We start from the raw sequence: 17,721 nt of genomic DNA on the forward strand, positions 1-17,721 counted from the left end.
GCACATTTTCATAAATAGTGGTGTCATAATAAACTTACGTTGCACTATGCTTTTTTGCTTAGAAATTTTTTCTAATCAGGATATAATAATCGAGCAGTCTCATTCTTTTTAAGAGAGTTAACATCTGCACTGAGGTATTTGAGTTGGTTAACAGATTTTATAAAACACTTTTCTTTGTGTTAATATTTTAAGTCCTTTTCTATTGTACAAAATTTTAAGTAACATCGAATTCCTTTTTAAAATTTTCATTTACATGAAAAATACAATTGATACATATTCTATATCAGCAATAAGAAGAAAGAACTTGGTTCTTATATCAAAAATATTTTAAGGACATAGTACAGAATAAGTAATTAAAAATAGCTTTTGTCTTATTTTATTCAATATATTTGAAATAATCATTCACAAGTTTAACCTATCCTTAAAAATAGGCACTACTTATTTCAATATAATCCCATTTATGTACAAAGCAAACCCTTTACATAGTCACACTTAATTAAAAAGCATGAAAGGATATATATTATTAAACACTGGTAATCTCTGGGAGGGTAAAATGAAGGGAAATCATAATTCTTTATTCCATTTATTTCTGTATATTTGAAATTTTCACAAACATTATACTCACATAAATTAATTTTTTAAAAGGCCTAATGGGTCTTAGTTAAACCACTTTTCACCAACTGTTTGCATATTAATTAAAGCTTCTATAGTTTCAGGGAGCTCTAAAAGTTTTTCTATGTCCTAAACTCCTTTTCCGGGAGAAGGCAATGGCACCCCACTCCAATACTCTTGCCTGGAAAATCCCATGGAGGAGCTTGGTAGGCTGCAGTCCATGGGGTCGCTAGTAGTCGGACATGACCGAGCGACTTCACTTTCACGTTTCACTTTAATGCATTGGAGAAGGAAATGGCAACCCACTCCAGTGTTCTTGCCTGGAGAATCCCAGGGATGAGGGAGCCTGCTGGGCTGCCGTCTATGGGGTCGCACAGAGTCGGACACGACTGAAGCGACTTAGCAGCAGCAAACTCCTTTTCCCACTTGTCGTGTGAGTTAGTCCCAGTTCAGGGCATTAGGCAGAAGTATACTTGAAAGTGGTTTCACACTACAGGTATCCCACTGTTCAAGAAATCTGGATCAGTTTTTAGAACTCCTGCTACACACTATCTAAAACTTAAAAAAAAAAAAAAAAAAAGTCAAACAGATTTAGATAATATCCTCTATATTCAAAACCTAGAAATAAATATATTTGGTACCAAGGGATACTTTGTATTGCTATCTGGGCATTCCTTGGCGGTATTGTTGCCTTTAGGAAAGTGGCTCACAGTCCTTGGCTGCCCATCAGAAATCTGTGGAAGTTTAAAAACACAGATGCTTAGGGACCAACTCTAAAGATTTCTGAACCTGTACTGTACTTTTAAGGGAAACAAACATTCTTTAAAATACTTTTTTCTAAATCTTGATCAGTGATTACAGAAAGGTATATTTAAAGAATGACATTACCTTGAGAGTAACTACAGAATATAGAATCTTATGGAATGCTACATCTAATTCAGAATCAACTTAGGTTTTTCTGGGGGGGTGGGGAAGAGGAACGTGTGTTGAAATGATTTGTTTTTGCTTAGGATATTTATAAGCACCAAAACACTGTAAACAATGCTGAAGTTGGTAATAGTTTGTTTCCAGCAGTGCTGTTCCGCAGTCATCTTCCTTTCAAAGTCTAAATACACTGACAATTTAATGCAAAGACTAAAAACAAATATAATCCTGATGTTTGTTTATCAAATTTAATCAGTGAAGTAATCAATTGGATTTTAAAATAAGGGCAGTTTCATTATAATTGCATACGTGGCAAACCATGTAAGTGCAGAAACCTTTTTCAAGATTTTTAAAAGGGGGCAACACTGCTCAGCATTTGGTACATGAATATATAATAAACCTACTGAAAATCTTCCTATACATTATGGAAACCTGGAGGTAATTTGTATAGCTTGAAATGTCTTCATTTTAGAATGTTATGCACAAAAAGGGTTCTATCATCAAGATCAGAAAAGTGGCATTTTCTGTATTCAGACAATTTATAACACAACTGGCTTTTGATGTTACAGTAAGTAAATTATACTTCAAGCTCTAGAGCATGTGGTGTATAAAACCTGATTTAAATTTTATATGACAAAAATCCCAATAAATGTTTCTCTTAATAAATGGCTTATCAATATTCTCCGATTCACTTTAATCATCCAAGAAAAAGTAGTTTCCACTCTTCTTTTGTTCTACATCCTAAAAAACAAAGAGAAACAAACAGAAATCAACACCATTCTCCGGTATGCCAGGGCTGGATTACCCACAGTAGTACCAGTGCTTACAACAGCGTTCCACAATCTCCTCTGTACTCACTGGCTGCTTCTGGAAATTCCTCATCCCACTGCTCAAAGGCAAGGTTACTATTCTGCTACTCACCTCCACTACCTACCAAAGACACCTTCCTTGGTACACCTCACACAAAATTCCTTTACATAACAAAATTTTGCTATATAAAATTCTGTTTCCAAAAAAACTATTAAAATTCCATTTTCTTCCTTTTAACTTTAAGCTCCTGATAAAAATATAACCATGTCAGTTTGGGAACTGCCTAGTATACAAAATGTATATAAAAATAGTTTTTCCCAGTACCATTTGCAGATTGGCAAGTAATGATCTATCTACCTATCTGCCTAGCACCTCCCTTATTAGATCTCAGGTGTGATTGTCTAGGATGAACTGATACAGAGACTATCCTGAATAAGTGTCCTTGGGGACTGAACTGAGTCGCTACTCAAGAAAACTACAGCACAAAGGGTAAGGCTTCAGAAGAGATTCTTATGAAAGTGCTCTAAAATTTAGTTCTTTTCTCTGCTTAATTCACTTTTCAAAACCGAGGAACTATTCAGTTTTAATTTAAAACTTGCATTTCATTGTCCTGGCTAGAGAGTAAACATAAAATATTATAGTGAAGGCTAAAGGCATCCAGAGTCTATGTTAGGTGCTTAAGAATAAGCGATATGCACTGTGTCTCTGCTTTCCAAGGGCTCACGTTTTAGTAGCCAAGCTAGGGGAGTAGAATATGAAAGGGCGATAGTGAGAGGGCCATGAAACGGAAGCTGTGCTTTAAGGAGGCATTCATTGCAGGCATACTAGAAACACAGAAACGCTTTTTTAGCATTTTTTTTGGGCATGAAGAAATGACTGCTTTCTAAAAACCACATTTAACGTCAAGTATAGGGTGCACAATTACTTTATATACCACAAAGGAGAAAAAACTGCCGATTAAAAGACTGCAGATTTAACCAAATTTTTTGTTTCATTATTTAGAATTTAATGTTCATTGAAGAAGTGTTTAAGACTCTTAAAACATACATTTTAATCGTATTGTTCTTATGCAAGCACAAAAAATGCGTAAAAATACTAAAAACTTCTCTATTTCAAGTGTAGTTTCCCTGAAAACACTTTAAATGGCAAGTACCCTCAACACAAGTAGTACAACGCGTGTGACTCAGATAATGCAGCGGTGGCAGCTCTATCACAAGTGCTGCCTCCAGACTGATGTGTGCCATCAGGGACTAAAACGTGAAAAACCAGAATCTCACAACTAAGGAAATGACAGAATTTTAATGACACAGTCTTCAATTCAAAACATACTCTCCAACTATCCACACTGAGAAAGTACCCGTGACTTGAGATAGATTTTTACATACCTTGATTGAATTGAGCTTGTTTATTCTTGGCCTGTAGTTGTTTGGGTCTCTTCTGAATGTAATTTCAAGCTGAGACAAAAATTTATTCATGCCGGCCAAAAGGGTTTGAGGACTAGGGTGAAAAATAGAGTCTATCAATTACAATTGATTTTTACCCTCCCCCCAATTTAATTACTTTTTAAGAACATTAAGAATAACTGTTTCCTCTAATTCCTCAATCATTAAGTCATCTCGATAATAGTATAATCACAATATAAATCTATATTAAAAAATGTCTTTGCTTGACTAGTTTGGCTGTATTTTTGTGCAAAACAAACACAGTTTAAAATGTTTATGATATGGAAAAAAACATTTAGCCAGAAGTACTACTTTAGAAAAATTAGGTGATTGCAGACTTTCAGATCTAAGACTTTTAGGAGAGAAGAAAATTTAACAGAGAAGGTACAATTATGTTAGAAATTTGGCACTGAAAAGACTATGCACAACATAATGGTTTTCAGTAATAATTCCTTTTAAAATTTCCATACTATTTCTATACTAATCATTTTTTCTCACCTAAACTACTACTAAAACCATTCTAAATCATATCATACTTGTAGAACATTTAAGTATTTTTTAAATACAAAGCGTGGATCATTATTTGAAGGCTTCCCTGGTGGCTCAAACGGTAAAGAATCCACCTGCTGTGGGGAAGACCTGGGTTGGGAAGATCCTTGGAGAAAGAATAGCTACCCACTCCAGTATTCTGTCTGGAGAATCCCATGGACAAAGGAGACCGGCAAGCTATACTCCATGGGATCGCAGAGTTGGACACAGCTGAACAGCTAACACTTTCATTCTTCTGCACACAGTCTAAGCAATTTCCCTAACAAAGTACATTATTTTCAATAATTGACAATTTTTAAATAAAAAAAGAATTTTAAGAAGTTTACTTAAGTACTTTTATTTCTTGGATGCATTATTCAAACAGCAAATTCACCATGAAATATTGCATTGGAACCACATGAACTTACTGTTTTTATAGGTTAAATGGTTAATTATCCATAATTTCATATAGTTCAACCCAGTAAGATTTAAGCACTAAAAGCATAATAAATTTCTCATTAAAAAAAGAACTTTCTCAGAGAAATGCAAATCAAAACCACTATGAGGTACCATTTCACACCAGTCAGAATGGCTGCGATCCAAAAGTCTACAAATAATAAATGCTGGAGAGGGTGTGGAGAAAAGGGAACCCTCTTACACTGTTGGTGGGAATGCAAACTAGTACAGCCACTATGGAGAACAGTGTGGAGATTCCTTAAAAAACTGGAAATAGAACTGCCTTATGATCCAGCAATCCCACTGCTGGGCATACACACTGAGGAAACCAGAAGGGAAAGAGACACGTGTACCCCAATGTTCATTGCAGCACTGTTTATAATAGCCAGGACATGGAAGCAACCTAGATGTCCATCAGCAGATGAATGGATAAGAAAGCTATGGTACATATACACAATGGAGTATTACTCAGCCATTAAAAAGAAAACATTTGAATCAGTTTTAATGAGGTGGATGAAACTGGAGCCTATTATACAGAGTGAAGTAAGCCAGAAGGAAAAACACCAATACAGTATAATAACGCATATATATGGAATTTAGAAAGATGGTAACAATAACCCTGTGCACGAGACAGCAAAAGAGACACTGATGTATAGAACAGTCTTATGGACTCTATGGGAGAGGGAGAGGGTGGGAAGATTTGGGAGAATGGCATTGAAACATGTAAAATATCATGTATGAAACAAGATGCCAGTCCAGGTTCGATGCACAATACTGGATGCTTGGGGCTAGTGCACTGGGACGACCCAGAGGGATGGTATGGGGAGGGAGGAGGGAGGAGGATTCAGGATGGGGAACACATGTATACCCGTGGCGGATTCATTTTGATATCTGGCAAAACTAATACAATTATGTAATTATGTAAAGTTTAAAAATAAAATAAAATAAAAAAAACAAAAAACAAAAAACTTTCTCATAAACTGTGAAAGTTAGGCTTCTTTATATTTCAAGTGCTCTCTATCAAGCCAATAAGGAGAAATGAAAGAAAAAAGAGGAGAGGTAAAATCATTCATTTTAAACTTGGCTGTACATTTATACCAGATATTTGGGGGATAGTAAGCTTTACCACTAACTTTGTAAATTGGGCAAGTCACGCACCCAAATAAAGAAGCAGACAAAACATAACCAGAAAGAGACGGTGAGGGGCCCAAAGCTCTGCATCCTTATTCCCATGAGTCAGTGTTATACCACAGTCTAAAACCCACTATTCTAACCAATGTCACCCAATATGGTATATGAATAATCTTGGGAGTTAATCACTTCAAGAGTTTTCCTTATTAAAAATTAAAATAGTATGAGTAATGTTTATATGCTGATTGGAAAAGTGTTGGAACTTATAATCAGGTTGAATGGTTTAGAAAATAGTTTACCTGTTTGCAACTGTGTTCTTGGATGGAACACCGTCAAAAACAATGACTCGATCTGCTAGATAGGTGGCCATGATGAAGTCATGTTCCACAACAAAGGCTGTCTTCTTAGCATGGAGTATGAAACTAAAACACATGATTTTGAGATCTTAGTTTTATATCATCAAATATTCAAGTGCTATATTAAGCACATTTGTCTTCTAGTACACATGATCACATGTAATACTCTTATGAACGGGATATTACCGTTTGACAACTCGAGCAGCCATCAATCTTTGCTCAGAATCCAAATATGCAGATGGTTCATCAATTAAATAGACATCAGCAGGTTTGCCCAAACAAAGAGCTAATGCTACTCGCTGCAGTTCACCACCAGATAATGTCTGCACCTATTTGCAGAAGAAGTTCAATAAACCATGTAGAGATACCCAACATTTAAAATGATAAAACAACAAAAATTATTTTAAGAGTACCTCTTGATCGATGATGTTTTCAATTTGCAGAGGCTTCATTACGTCAGTCACAAACTGTGGATGAGTGTAAGCATCTCTGATCTTTTCATGTAGTAGCTGGCGAACACTTCCCTGTTTTTAAGGGAAAAGTATTCAAATTTTATTTCAGTACAAAACTACTCTGATTATGCACCTTGACAAAGTTAAGCCACAAAGCAAAAGTGTAACAATTTGTTGCCAACAGATATCCACAGTATTTTGATGCTTATCTATCAGCTAGGGCATGTTTTGAGACTTAAAAAATTAAAAACCCATCACGTCCAAGTAAAAAAAATAAAGCAATAATCTTAAAATCTGAAATAAATAAATGACTGCTTCAAGGGAGAAATCATTTCAGACTAGGAATACTTCTAAAGGTCAATATGTGTATCAAGTAATCTTAGGCAATCTGGGAGGTAACAAAATGTGCAACAGTATGACAGGGATGAATATAAGATGTCTTGAGAACTTAAAAAGCTAAGTTTATAGAAAACATCAATGATGAAATTTTTAATGTAAGTCAAGTCATCATAAATATTTTCAATATGAGTACTGAGCTACTGAAGTTAATAAGTTCATTACAACACCTGCAGAAATCAAAGGAAGTTAATTTCACAATGTTTTGTCTCATCCATGTTGTAATATATATCCGTGTCTTCTTTTTATGGCTGAATAACAGTGGCTCTACTGTTTTTCGTTCGTAACAGCAATCTATAAGGTTCAAATTTCTCTATATCCTCAGTAATACTTGCTCTTGTCTGATTGAAGTCATTTTAGTGGGTGTGATGTGGTGTCTCACAGTGGCTTTAATTTGCATTTCCCTTATGACTACCAATGCTGAGCATCTTTTCCTGTGCTTATTGGCCATTTGTTTCCTTTCTTTGGAAAAATGTCTATTCAAATCCTTTGTGCATTTAAAAATCGAGTTTTAAGAGTTCTTTATATATTCTGGGTATGAGTACCTTATTAGATATATAATTTGCAAACAGTTTCTCCAGTCTTGTGGGTAGCCTTTCACTTTCCTGATGTCATTTGCACCACCAAACACATTAGGTTTTTGAAGATTTATTTTGGAAAAAGATGCCAAACAGACTTAAAATAGTTTTCCCAGTAGTGGAAATGAAACTAAGGACTGCAGTAGTCTTAATATCTTCCTTTGCTACCTTATTACACCTGTGTGTGTGTGCTCAGTTGCTCAGTCATGCCCAACTCTTTGTGACCCCATGGACTTGTAGCCCACTAAGCTCCTCTGTCCTTGGGATTTGCCAGGCAAGAATACTGGAGTGGGTTGCCATTTCCTTCTCCAGGGGATCTTCCTCACCTAGGGATCAGACCCTTGTTTCCTGCACTGGCAGGCGGATTCTTTACCACTGAGCCACTTGGGGGCCCCAGACTGATTTGGAGAAACATTCTGACAGAGTGTAAGAGTAATAATGCTCTAGGTATATATACATATAAACTCTTCTTTAATAATAATAAAAAAAAATACCAGTATAACTCACGGTTGATTTGGGACTGATTTTCTGTGGCTTATAACTGACGTTTAGAACTGGAACTTCCCCTGCAAAATAATGCAAATAAATAAGACACTGAAAACTGCTCAGATCTTTAGAATCTACTACATGGAAAAGAGTAAAAAAACTCAACATTACAACAGTACCTCCTTCATCAGGTTTAAGCCTTCCAGCAAGCATTCTGATAAATGTTGTTTTACCAGTACCTGGCAACACAAAGCAAATTGATTTGAAAAATGTTTCACATTTAGAGTAAATCACTATGCATTACTGGGTTGTAACTGGGAAACTAGTTTTGAAAAAACATACTGACACTACAGAATTCTGGAGGCTATATAGAAAATCTACTTGAACTTTCATGATTCACCTCTCAAGCATCATTCTAAACTCATTAGGAGGAATACGTACTATTTAAAGTTTATAACGGCCATTTTAATAAATGGATCTATAAAGTCTTGGGTTAGTTCTTGACTTTTTTAGTTAAAGTATTGATGAACACAATTTATTGTTAAAACAGGACAATAACTGTTATGATTGACACTGTCATCACAAAGGCCATTTAACATGAAATATTTAATTGCAACCAAGCTAAAGACTAATACATTAACTAAAGACTGATATACCGCAACAATCTTCAGAAAATTTTTTTCTTCCAGTTTTGTATGTTGTAAGCACAAAATTCCAAAATCATCTCGAAGTCATCAGCACTCAAAATCATCTAACTATATTTATGACAATAACCTATTATTTAAAAATGTCAGTAGTATAACTGTTTACAAAGTTGCAAGGAAAACATTTTAAACTAGACTGCTTTAGAATTACCAATTCTTTCCTTTCTGGTCAGTTTCTAGGATGAATAAATGTCATCTGTATCAATATATACATAGAAAAACCAACTTAGAAAAAGATCTAATTCTCACTGAAGGTTAACAAAATAAGAAATATGAACTTGATTAAATGACAAATTAAATCATATGCTGTCACAAAATGTGAACCACACTGAGAAATATAGGAATTCAATCTAGTTCCCAGACCTATAATATAACTGAGTCAAAATTTTTCAGAGTAATTAAAACTCAGTTATTGGATAAACAAAGTGAAAGTGAAGTCACTCAGTCGTGTCCTACTCTTTGCGACCCCATGGACAGTAGCCTACCAGGCTCCACTGTCCATGGGATTTTCCAGGCAAGAATACTGGAGTGGACTGCCATTTCCTTCTCCAGGGGATCTTCCCAACCCAGGGATCGAACCCAGGTCTCCTGCATTGCAGACAGATGCTTTACCGTCTGAGCCACCAGGGAAGCCGCTGGATAAACAGAATCAACTTTCAAATATCACAGAATAAGGGAAACTTACCATTTTCCCCCAGCATCACCATGATTTCAGAATCTGTAAACTCTCCAGCTACAATCGCTAACTCAAACTCTCCCATCTTTTTCTTCATTCCAGGATATTTATACATACACATCTTTTTAACTTCTTCTTCATTTGCTGTCTCAGCCACTTTAAAAACAAGTGATGCATCTCTGAATCTCAAGTTTTCTGTTGGAACGTAGCCATCCAAAAAAATGTTTATGCCTATTGGAAAGTTATTGAAATAGATTAGCAAAGATCAATTAAAGACTAGACTTTTCCCACAGCAATAAATTATCATATAAAAACCAAACCCTAGGCTCTCTTGTGAGCAATCTATACATAGATTTAAACAGCAAGCAGTGCGACATGGTATTTCATGTACCTAATACCAAGTTTAATTCATGCACACATACATGCCTATATATACAAACCACACATATACAAAGCACATCTTTTCATTATTATGTGATTTTTATAGGACTTTTTCCATCAGATTTTATGTGAAAGGCTCTGATGCCATTTATTCTGTATTTTAAAATAAAAAAATTGTAATTTTTCTTTAAAAAATGACAAGTAAAATGGAGTATTTTCACAGATTGATATAAAATGAAATAAAATAGTTAAGAATTTAAGTTATAAGTATTCATTTTCATGTGAGACATAACCATATGCTGAACTTATGATTTATTGCATTTGTTTTCAGTTTAGCTTTGCAGATTTTTAAGAACTTCATTGAACTTTTCTTGGCTTTACTGTGCAAACAACATAATCTAAACAGATTTTAATACCTGAACAAAAACTAACATACTGGTACATGAAAATCCCTCCAAACTAAGGTTGTTAAGAACCACAATGGCAGATGCACAGAAATGGAAAAGCGGGTTATTTGGGAAACAATGAAAAGATCTGTTTTTGTGTTTACTATGTGTAACAGAAGAACAGTAGCTGAAGTTTCAGCAAGTCTTGAAAGAAAGTCTAGGATGTTATTCATTTCATTTGCAATTAAGAACCAAATCTAGGCCTTCTCAGACTAGAACACAGGTGGCTCAATAAATATATACTGACAGAACACATCACCAGATCCATTTATTCTGCCCAAATTAGCATTTTTAATCTTAAGCCATTTAAGATTAAGAATTCATGTTAAGAATAATGTGAGGTTAAAAAATTAAAACCAAACATTAAATAAAAATATAAACTCAAAGGAATCTAAGTGACCATTTACTACAATTGCCCAATCCATTAGGTAAGAAAAGAAAAGCTCAGAGAAGTGACTTTGTGGAAAAAAAATTAACAAATCGGCTGTATACACTCCAACTGCAATGTTTTTCTTTTTAATTTAAAAATGAGTTCAAGCTAAAATTCCTTTATAGTTCATAAAGAGCTTTTACATATAACGTGTTAATTTCAGCATATTAAAGGAAAGCAGAAAGATTAAGCGCAGTTTGTTAGTTCAATAGTTTTAACGGATAGGGTACATTAAAACCTCACCAGGAACTATTTCCCAGCATATGCTTTAGACATGGCATCTATAACTAGAATTATATAGTTACATAGAATTAGCAACCATGGATCACACAGAGTCGGACACGACTGAGTGACTTTCACTTTCAGGGCTTCCCTTGTGGCTCAGCTGGTAAAGAATCCACCTGCAATGCGGGAGACCGGGGTTCAATCCCTGGGTTGGGAAGACTACCCACTCCAGTATTCTGGCCTGTAGAATTCCATGGACTGTATATGTATATAGTTCATGGGGTTACAAAGAGGCGGACATGACTGAGCGACTTTCACTTTTTTCTAACTAGAATTATGAAAAGCGACTGCCACGTATCCATGTCGTTATTATCAATATGATTCTAGAACTACTTAATACTTTAGGCAGAGAGTAGATACTCTGATATTAGTTGCTAACTGAGGAGAATAAAACAGTAATTGCTTCTGCTATCATCTCTTAAGACTACTGGTAAAAAAAAAACTGGGCAATCTCACAAGTTTTTTCTTAAAATATATTATCTCAATAGATGGATAGTATCTATCTCAAATATATAGGTAGATAAGGGATATTAAGTCCTTCCCCACATCTTAAACTATTTATACCCTTTTTACAGCTTTAAAAAAAGAAAAGCCTGCCCAACTGAGGGAACTATAAAGCTACATGAATAATTATTCTTATGGAATATGGACTTTCAAGCATGGATTTTCAAGATATGGACTAAGGAGACCTTTCATGTCTAGATTATCAGTTTAAGGCATAGCTGGAGAGAAGAAACATAAAAAGTAAAAATAGGAGGAAGCAGTGAAGGAAAACAGGAAAGAAATTAAAAGGAAGAAGGCATACCAGGTGGAGCATGTACTGATTTTGCTTCAGGAGCCATTTAGTGGTAGGCTACTGCCGCTGCTAAGTTGCTTCAGTCGTATCCGACTATGCAACCCCATAGACGGCAGCCCACCAGGCTCTGCCATCCCTGGGATTCTCCAGGCAAGAACACTGGAGTGGGTTGCCATTTCCTTCTCCAATGCATGAAAGTGAAAAGTGAAAGTGAAGTCACTCAGTCGTGCGCTACTCTTAGTGATCCCATGGACTGCAGCCCACCAGGCTCCTCTGTCCATGGGATTTTCCAGGCAAGAGTACTGGAGTGGGGTGCCATTGCCTTCTCCAAGTGGTAGGCTAGTTTTTACTTAGCCTACCTTGCTTGCCTAACTTGCTTAGGTAGGGAAAACACATGGACCAGAGAGACAGTCCCTAGTCCCTCTTTCCTGCAAGTAGTAGGAATAAGTGAAAATACACATACTGAGCTGTTGTATTAGAATTTTAGTCACTCACCAGACTATAATATATTTAACTGTTTTATTAGACTTTTGGATAACCTTAGTTCCACAAACTTAGGATACAGATTAAAGATAAATTTGAAACATGAAAACAAGATGAGCACTAAATGAATTTCAAGAGTTTTCCTACTGGTACTGGCCTGTCAAAGATAAAGCAGAAGATGACTAATAATACAGGGATGCTACAGAGGCCAAAATATAAAAGAACATTTTAGTATAGCAAATAAATAGTGAAACTGATAGAATATTTTTAGCCACAACAAAAACTTCTCCAAAAAGAAATAGGTTATGTTTAACAACTGACATATAGAACCTTATATATGTATATTCTATTGTGATTTTAAATTTAATAAGGCCAGAGTTTTGGATAAGTACTATGACAGCAACACTTTACTTAGGATCAGCAATACATTTTCTAAGCACTGATGTGAAAGAGCACTGTGAAGAATTTTTCAAGTTACCTTCTCTTACACTAAAAGGCATAGTGACAACACCGTAAGCACTTGGTACGCCATATAAACAGCAGATGAAGTCAGAGAGGTAGTCTAATACACTTAGATCATGCTCCACCACAATGATATATCTGAAAATCAATACAGATGTTTATTTAAAAATGTAATATAACATAATTAAAATCATATTTAATTATAATTAAAACATTTACATAGCTTTAAAAAAACTATAGTGGAAATTTTAGGAAGATAAATACATTTAAAAAAATTAACTGTATAGACCACATTAAGCAAGTTATAAAATGTTTTCTTGGAATAAGACTCTAATCAATGTTTATATTTCAAATTATTTTCCTAAACTAAAAGAAAAAAGTTAACATGAAAATTTATGAATATATGAAATAAATGTTTTGCTAATAAAAAAAACATTTTTTTACTAAATGTTTAACTAAAAATGTTTAAAAGCATTTTTAAACTTTACAAAGCAGAAATAATTATATAATAGGCCTACACTGTTTACTGTGCTGGTCAACTTATGTATTAAACCCTTCTACTTGTCCTATCCCACACTAGTTGCAGTACAGGTGTAGGAGGGGATGCGTAGAGAATATGACATAATCCTCAATCTGAGAACTTTCAATATTAGCTGTGGAGACTAGGAATTGATATAAAACAATACCAAAAAGACCACGTAGCAAAGTTTTACAGGTGATAAAAACCTAATGAAAGTCAGGAAGGAAACAGGTTAGTGTTGGAAATGGAGCACTTAATAAATGGGATAGAATAGGACCTGACTTTTTAATTAGTAAGAAAAAAAGTACTTCTAGTAGAAACAGGCAAATAAATAATAGTCATAAAGCTTTTATGTAGTATTTCATTCCTATTCAACTCAGTTTAAGATTTTCAAAAAGCAATGACCTGCAGACATCAAATTCCAATTTAATAGCTTTCTGTACAAAAACCAGCCATATTTTTATTTTAATGAAATCATTTAATCATTTAATGAAATCATTACTCCCATAAAAACTGACTCAATTTGATTCACGATGATATACTGTTTAAATTGTCAAGCGTGTCTAATTCACTGTTTTCTTTCTCTATCGAGATTCTAATTCAGGGTGTCATATTTCTATTTAATATTGCTATATGCTTTTAACAAATCTCATTTTTTTCTTCAGGGCCCCAGATAAGGCTCTTAGTTCCAGATGAAACAAATTTAACATCCTCAGATCTTCTTTTAAGACCTTCCAAAACTATAGCTACTACAGATATTCAATTTATAAAGTTACACTGATAAATCCATCATACTTAACCTAATCTAACAAACACGACACTTGGCCTAGCCTACCTGAATGTGTTCAGAACACTTACTATTTTCCAATAAAGTGTTGACTGTCGCATGTAATGTGTTGACTACTACACTCAAAGTGAGAAGCAGAACGGTGGCAAGGGTGCCAGCTGTCTGTCCTCTCAACATATGGCTGACCGAAAGCTGCAGCTTGCTGCTGCTGCTCAGCACCACAGACCAAGAAAATACCAAAATCTGAAGTATAGTTCTACTGAATATGTACTGTTTTCACAACACTGTAAAGTCAAAAAATCTTGAGTTGAACCAAAGTATCTGTACATTCTTTTATTACATTTGTATATAGGATATACCAAAAAATGGATCTTTGTTTCCTGAATAATTTACTCTTCTATCTCTGTGTCTAAGGGCTAGTCTATGATTGAAAGGGTCTCCTGCCTAAAATCCTCATCTGTTCAAGTCCTATGTAACTCTTTAAGGTTCACCTCAAATTCTACCTCCAGTAGAAATACCCTTCTTAATGTGCAATAAACTTTCCCCCACTGTTGAACAGTGGTAAGCATCAATAAAAATGGCAAATCACCCAAGTGAGCCAATACTTATCCTGCCTTGGTATCATTACTGGCAATGTTCCATTACTTGGAATAATTCTCTGCTTTTTTATCACTGAAATCTTCAAGACCCAGTATATGGCAGCAGTTTTATCTAGTGGTTTTTAAGGTACTTTTAAAAAGAAAAAAAATAAGTCACCTGCTTTCTCTACTTTCATATGAATCTTATGCAGAAGTCCAAAATGTTATTAAAAAATATTTAGAAGACTCACTCTATTTTCAGAGGGTTTGGAACAATAATCTACAGCATAATGAGAAATCTATGCTGTGAAAATTTATGCCCTACACTTAATTTGGGGTTATCTGTTGGATTTTAATCTTCCTCTTGCATTATTGTTCCTCTCACTAATCCATCCTCTATTTCTTGTTGTTTCCTGGAGGATACGATCTTCAAAATCTTTTTACAGCATTAAAGACTGAATGGGTGCCTTGATACATCATAGAATTTCAGAATGCAGACATACTTCCTGAAACTTTTTATCGTCTAGCACTACAAAGAGATTATTTTGACCCTATGCCTATAAAATCATGACCCAGCACAACTGAGAGAACGTGTAACAATCATTCTCTTCCCTTTGCCAATCTAATCTGTTTTGGTATGTTATCCCTTTTACCACTATGTACTGCGCTCTCATAACGTAGAAAATAGTGACTTGACTGAATACATGTCACCTGGTTGTAAATTATTATCCTTTTATTTCTCTGCTTATGTATTCCTTAATCTACCAGATCCTAAGGTCCCTGAATATTGGGACCGCATTTTATACTCTTACATTACCCAAAGGGGCTTCTGCCCTGGTAGCACAGTGGTAAAGAACCTACCTGCCAATGCAGGTAGCTGTGGATTCAATCCCTGGGTCAGGAATATCTCCTGGAGAAGGAAATGGGTACCCTACCCCGGTATTCTCACCTGGGAAATCCCACAGAGGAGTCTGGTCGGGTACAGTCCATGGGGTCGCAAAGAGTTGGACATTACTTGGTGACTAAACAACAGCAACAATTTCCCAAAGAGCCTATCATAATGCCCTGACCTATGCATGGAGTGAAAATAATGGTCACCATTTACCTCAACTAAGACTGTCTCTTTATTACTGATATTCTAAGTTTTACTTCAAAGTATGTACAGGAATCATTTGTTCCTTGAATCTAAGGAGTCAAGTTTTTCAATTCAGGAAAAAACCTGGCCATTATCTTTTCACAGTTTGATTTTTCAGATGCCTATAAAGACATACGCAATCGTCTTCTCATTCTGTTCTCTATCTTGTTCTATTCTCCATGTCCCTGAATCTCCTCCTGTTTTTCCATCTCATTCTCTGTTGTACTCTGGTGGCTTGCTCAGGTCAACTTTTAAAGTTTCTGATGCTCTTCTGTTGTCCCTAACCTGTCTAATCTGTCCAGTGAGTTTTCAATGTCATGACTATATTTCTAATTTCTAGATTCGTTTGGGTTTTTAAAACATTTACCTGTTACCTTTTTTGGAGTATTATATTTCTAGAGCTTTAAACCTTTATGTTGACTCATCTTAAATACTGCCTTCCAGCCCCTTAGAGTGCCCCTTTCAGTTCTTGAAGATCTAAGTCCTGCTGTTTGTTGTTTACTGGCTCACTCGTACACTTTCCTTCTATCATTTATAACCCTGGCTTTGAAGCTCTTGGTCTTTACCTGAAGAAATCCTGTGTGACCAGGGTTGAGAGCGTATGTCTCTGGAGTGTTTTTATATTTGTGTCGTCTACGTACCATAGAACTGAAGAGTCCAGGACTCTCTCTGTGTTACTTTCTCAGCTTGGAGGGTTTTTAGACATCCCTGATTACATAAATTTCAATTCCATATCCACGTGAGCTGCCAGTCCATAAACAGATCTGAAGGGGAACCATCCCTCCATTCCCAAGGCTCTGACTGAGTGACAGGAGTATGTTTCCTTGACATCCTCATGTGTTTATTTACTCTTTTGCTGAGACAGCAGTTGTTTGAGAGTCCTGGCATTTTGTGTGATAATTCAAAAGGAGGCTCTGCTACCTGCCCACAAATGGTTGTTAAAGCTCAAGACTTATTACAGAGACAAGCACAACCTTCAGGAAAGCCATCCTTGTTTCTCCCCTGTAATTTATAGTTCTCTGTTCGCTTTTTGATCCCCAGGGATTTCTCTTATGAAAGAAGTTATGAAATCAACTATTAAAGAATGGAACAGAAAATGCTATGCAGGAAAAACACTCTGTGTTCTGGCCATAGTCTTGCCATATCATAAATTAGAAATCTAGAAATAATTAATTTTTTTGACCTTAAACTTCTTCATCTGCAATATGGGAATACCACCTAAAGATTCTAACTTATGAGATTAATGAGGCTCAGATGAGATAACGGATATAAAAACTGCAAACTACAACAGCATCCTACGAATACATGATGTTGTGACTACTAAGAAGTTTTTAAGAACTCTTTTGTGCTCAGTAAAGACCTGGGACAACTGGAATTACTCTGTTCTAAATGATGTGTATAAGCGACATATCCATTTGAGGATCTGACAAAAGTTAAGGATCTGCTTCCTAGAAACCCATAAATATATGTCAAAAATTTGCATATCACTATAGTTGCTTCCCTGGTGGCTCAGACAGTAAAAGCGTCTGCCTACAATGTGGGAGACCGGGGTTCGATCCCTGGGTGGGGAAGATCCCTGGAGAAGGAAATGGCAAACCACTCCAGTATTCTTGCCTGGAAAATCCCATGGACAGAGGAGCCTGATAGGCTACAGTCCATGGGGTTGCAAAGAGTTGGATACGACTTAGTGACTTCACTTCACTTCACTTCATAATTCTTAGGCTCCCTGGAAACAGGTATGGTAGTAAATGCATCTTGCATTAAGAATTTCTGTTCTAGACAGAGGAAGGTTAAGTTCAAGTGATAGCTCAAAAACCAAGATGGAATATATGCACATGTATATGACATTGATGGTCCTGGTGTTGCA

At 35.6% G+C, this 17,721-nt stretch overlaps 1 protein-coding gene across 2 annotated transcripts in view; it reads right to left on the reverse strand.

Moving 5' to 3' along the window:
- Nucleotides 1-360: 360 nt before the first annotated feature.
- Nucleotides 361-17,721, reverse strand: part of ABCE1 (ATP binding cassette subfamily E member 1) — a 32,300-nt gene continuing 14,939 nt past the window's right edge. For both annotated transcript variants that reach the window (XM_019977162.2, XM_019977163.2), the window contains exons 10-18: nt 12,851-12,972; nt 9,561-9,782; nt 8,351-8,410; nt 8,193-8,251; nt 6,673-6,783; nt 6,446-6,588; nt 6,203-6,325; nt 3,732-3,843; nt 361-2,277 (exon numbers count right to left, since the gene is read on the reverse strand). In XM_019977162.2, coding sequence (XP_019832721.1) covers nt 2,230-2,277; nt 3,732-3,843; nt 6,203-6,325; nt 6,446-6,588; nt 6,673-6,783; nt 8,193-8,251; nt 8,351-8,410; nt 9,561-9,782; nt 12,851-12,972 — 1,000 coding nt within the window. In that variant the 3' untranslated portion in view covers nt 361-2,229. The remainder of the gene's footprint in view (nt 2,278-3,731; nt 3,844-6,202; nt 6,326-6,445; nt 6,589-6,672; nt 6,784-8,192; nt 8,252-8,350; nt 8,411-9,560; nt 9,783-12,850; nt 12,973-17,721) is intronic.

The sequence above is a fragment of the Bos indicus genome, chromosome 17 (genome assembly GCF_029378745.1).
Source record: "Bos indicus isolate NIAB-ARS_2022 breed Sahiwal x Tharparkar chromosome 17, NIAB-ARS_B.indTharparkar_mat_pri_1.0, whole genome shotgun sequence".
In the NCBI taxonomy this organism is placed as follows: Eukaryota; Metazoa; Chordata; class Mammalia; order Artiodactyla; family Bovidae; genus Bos; species Bos indicus.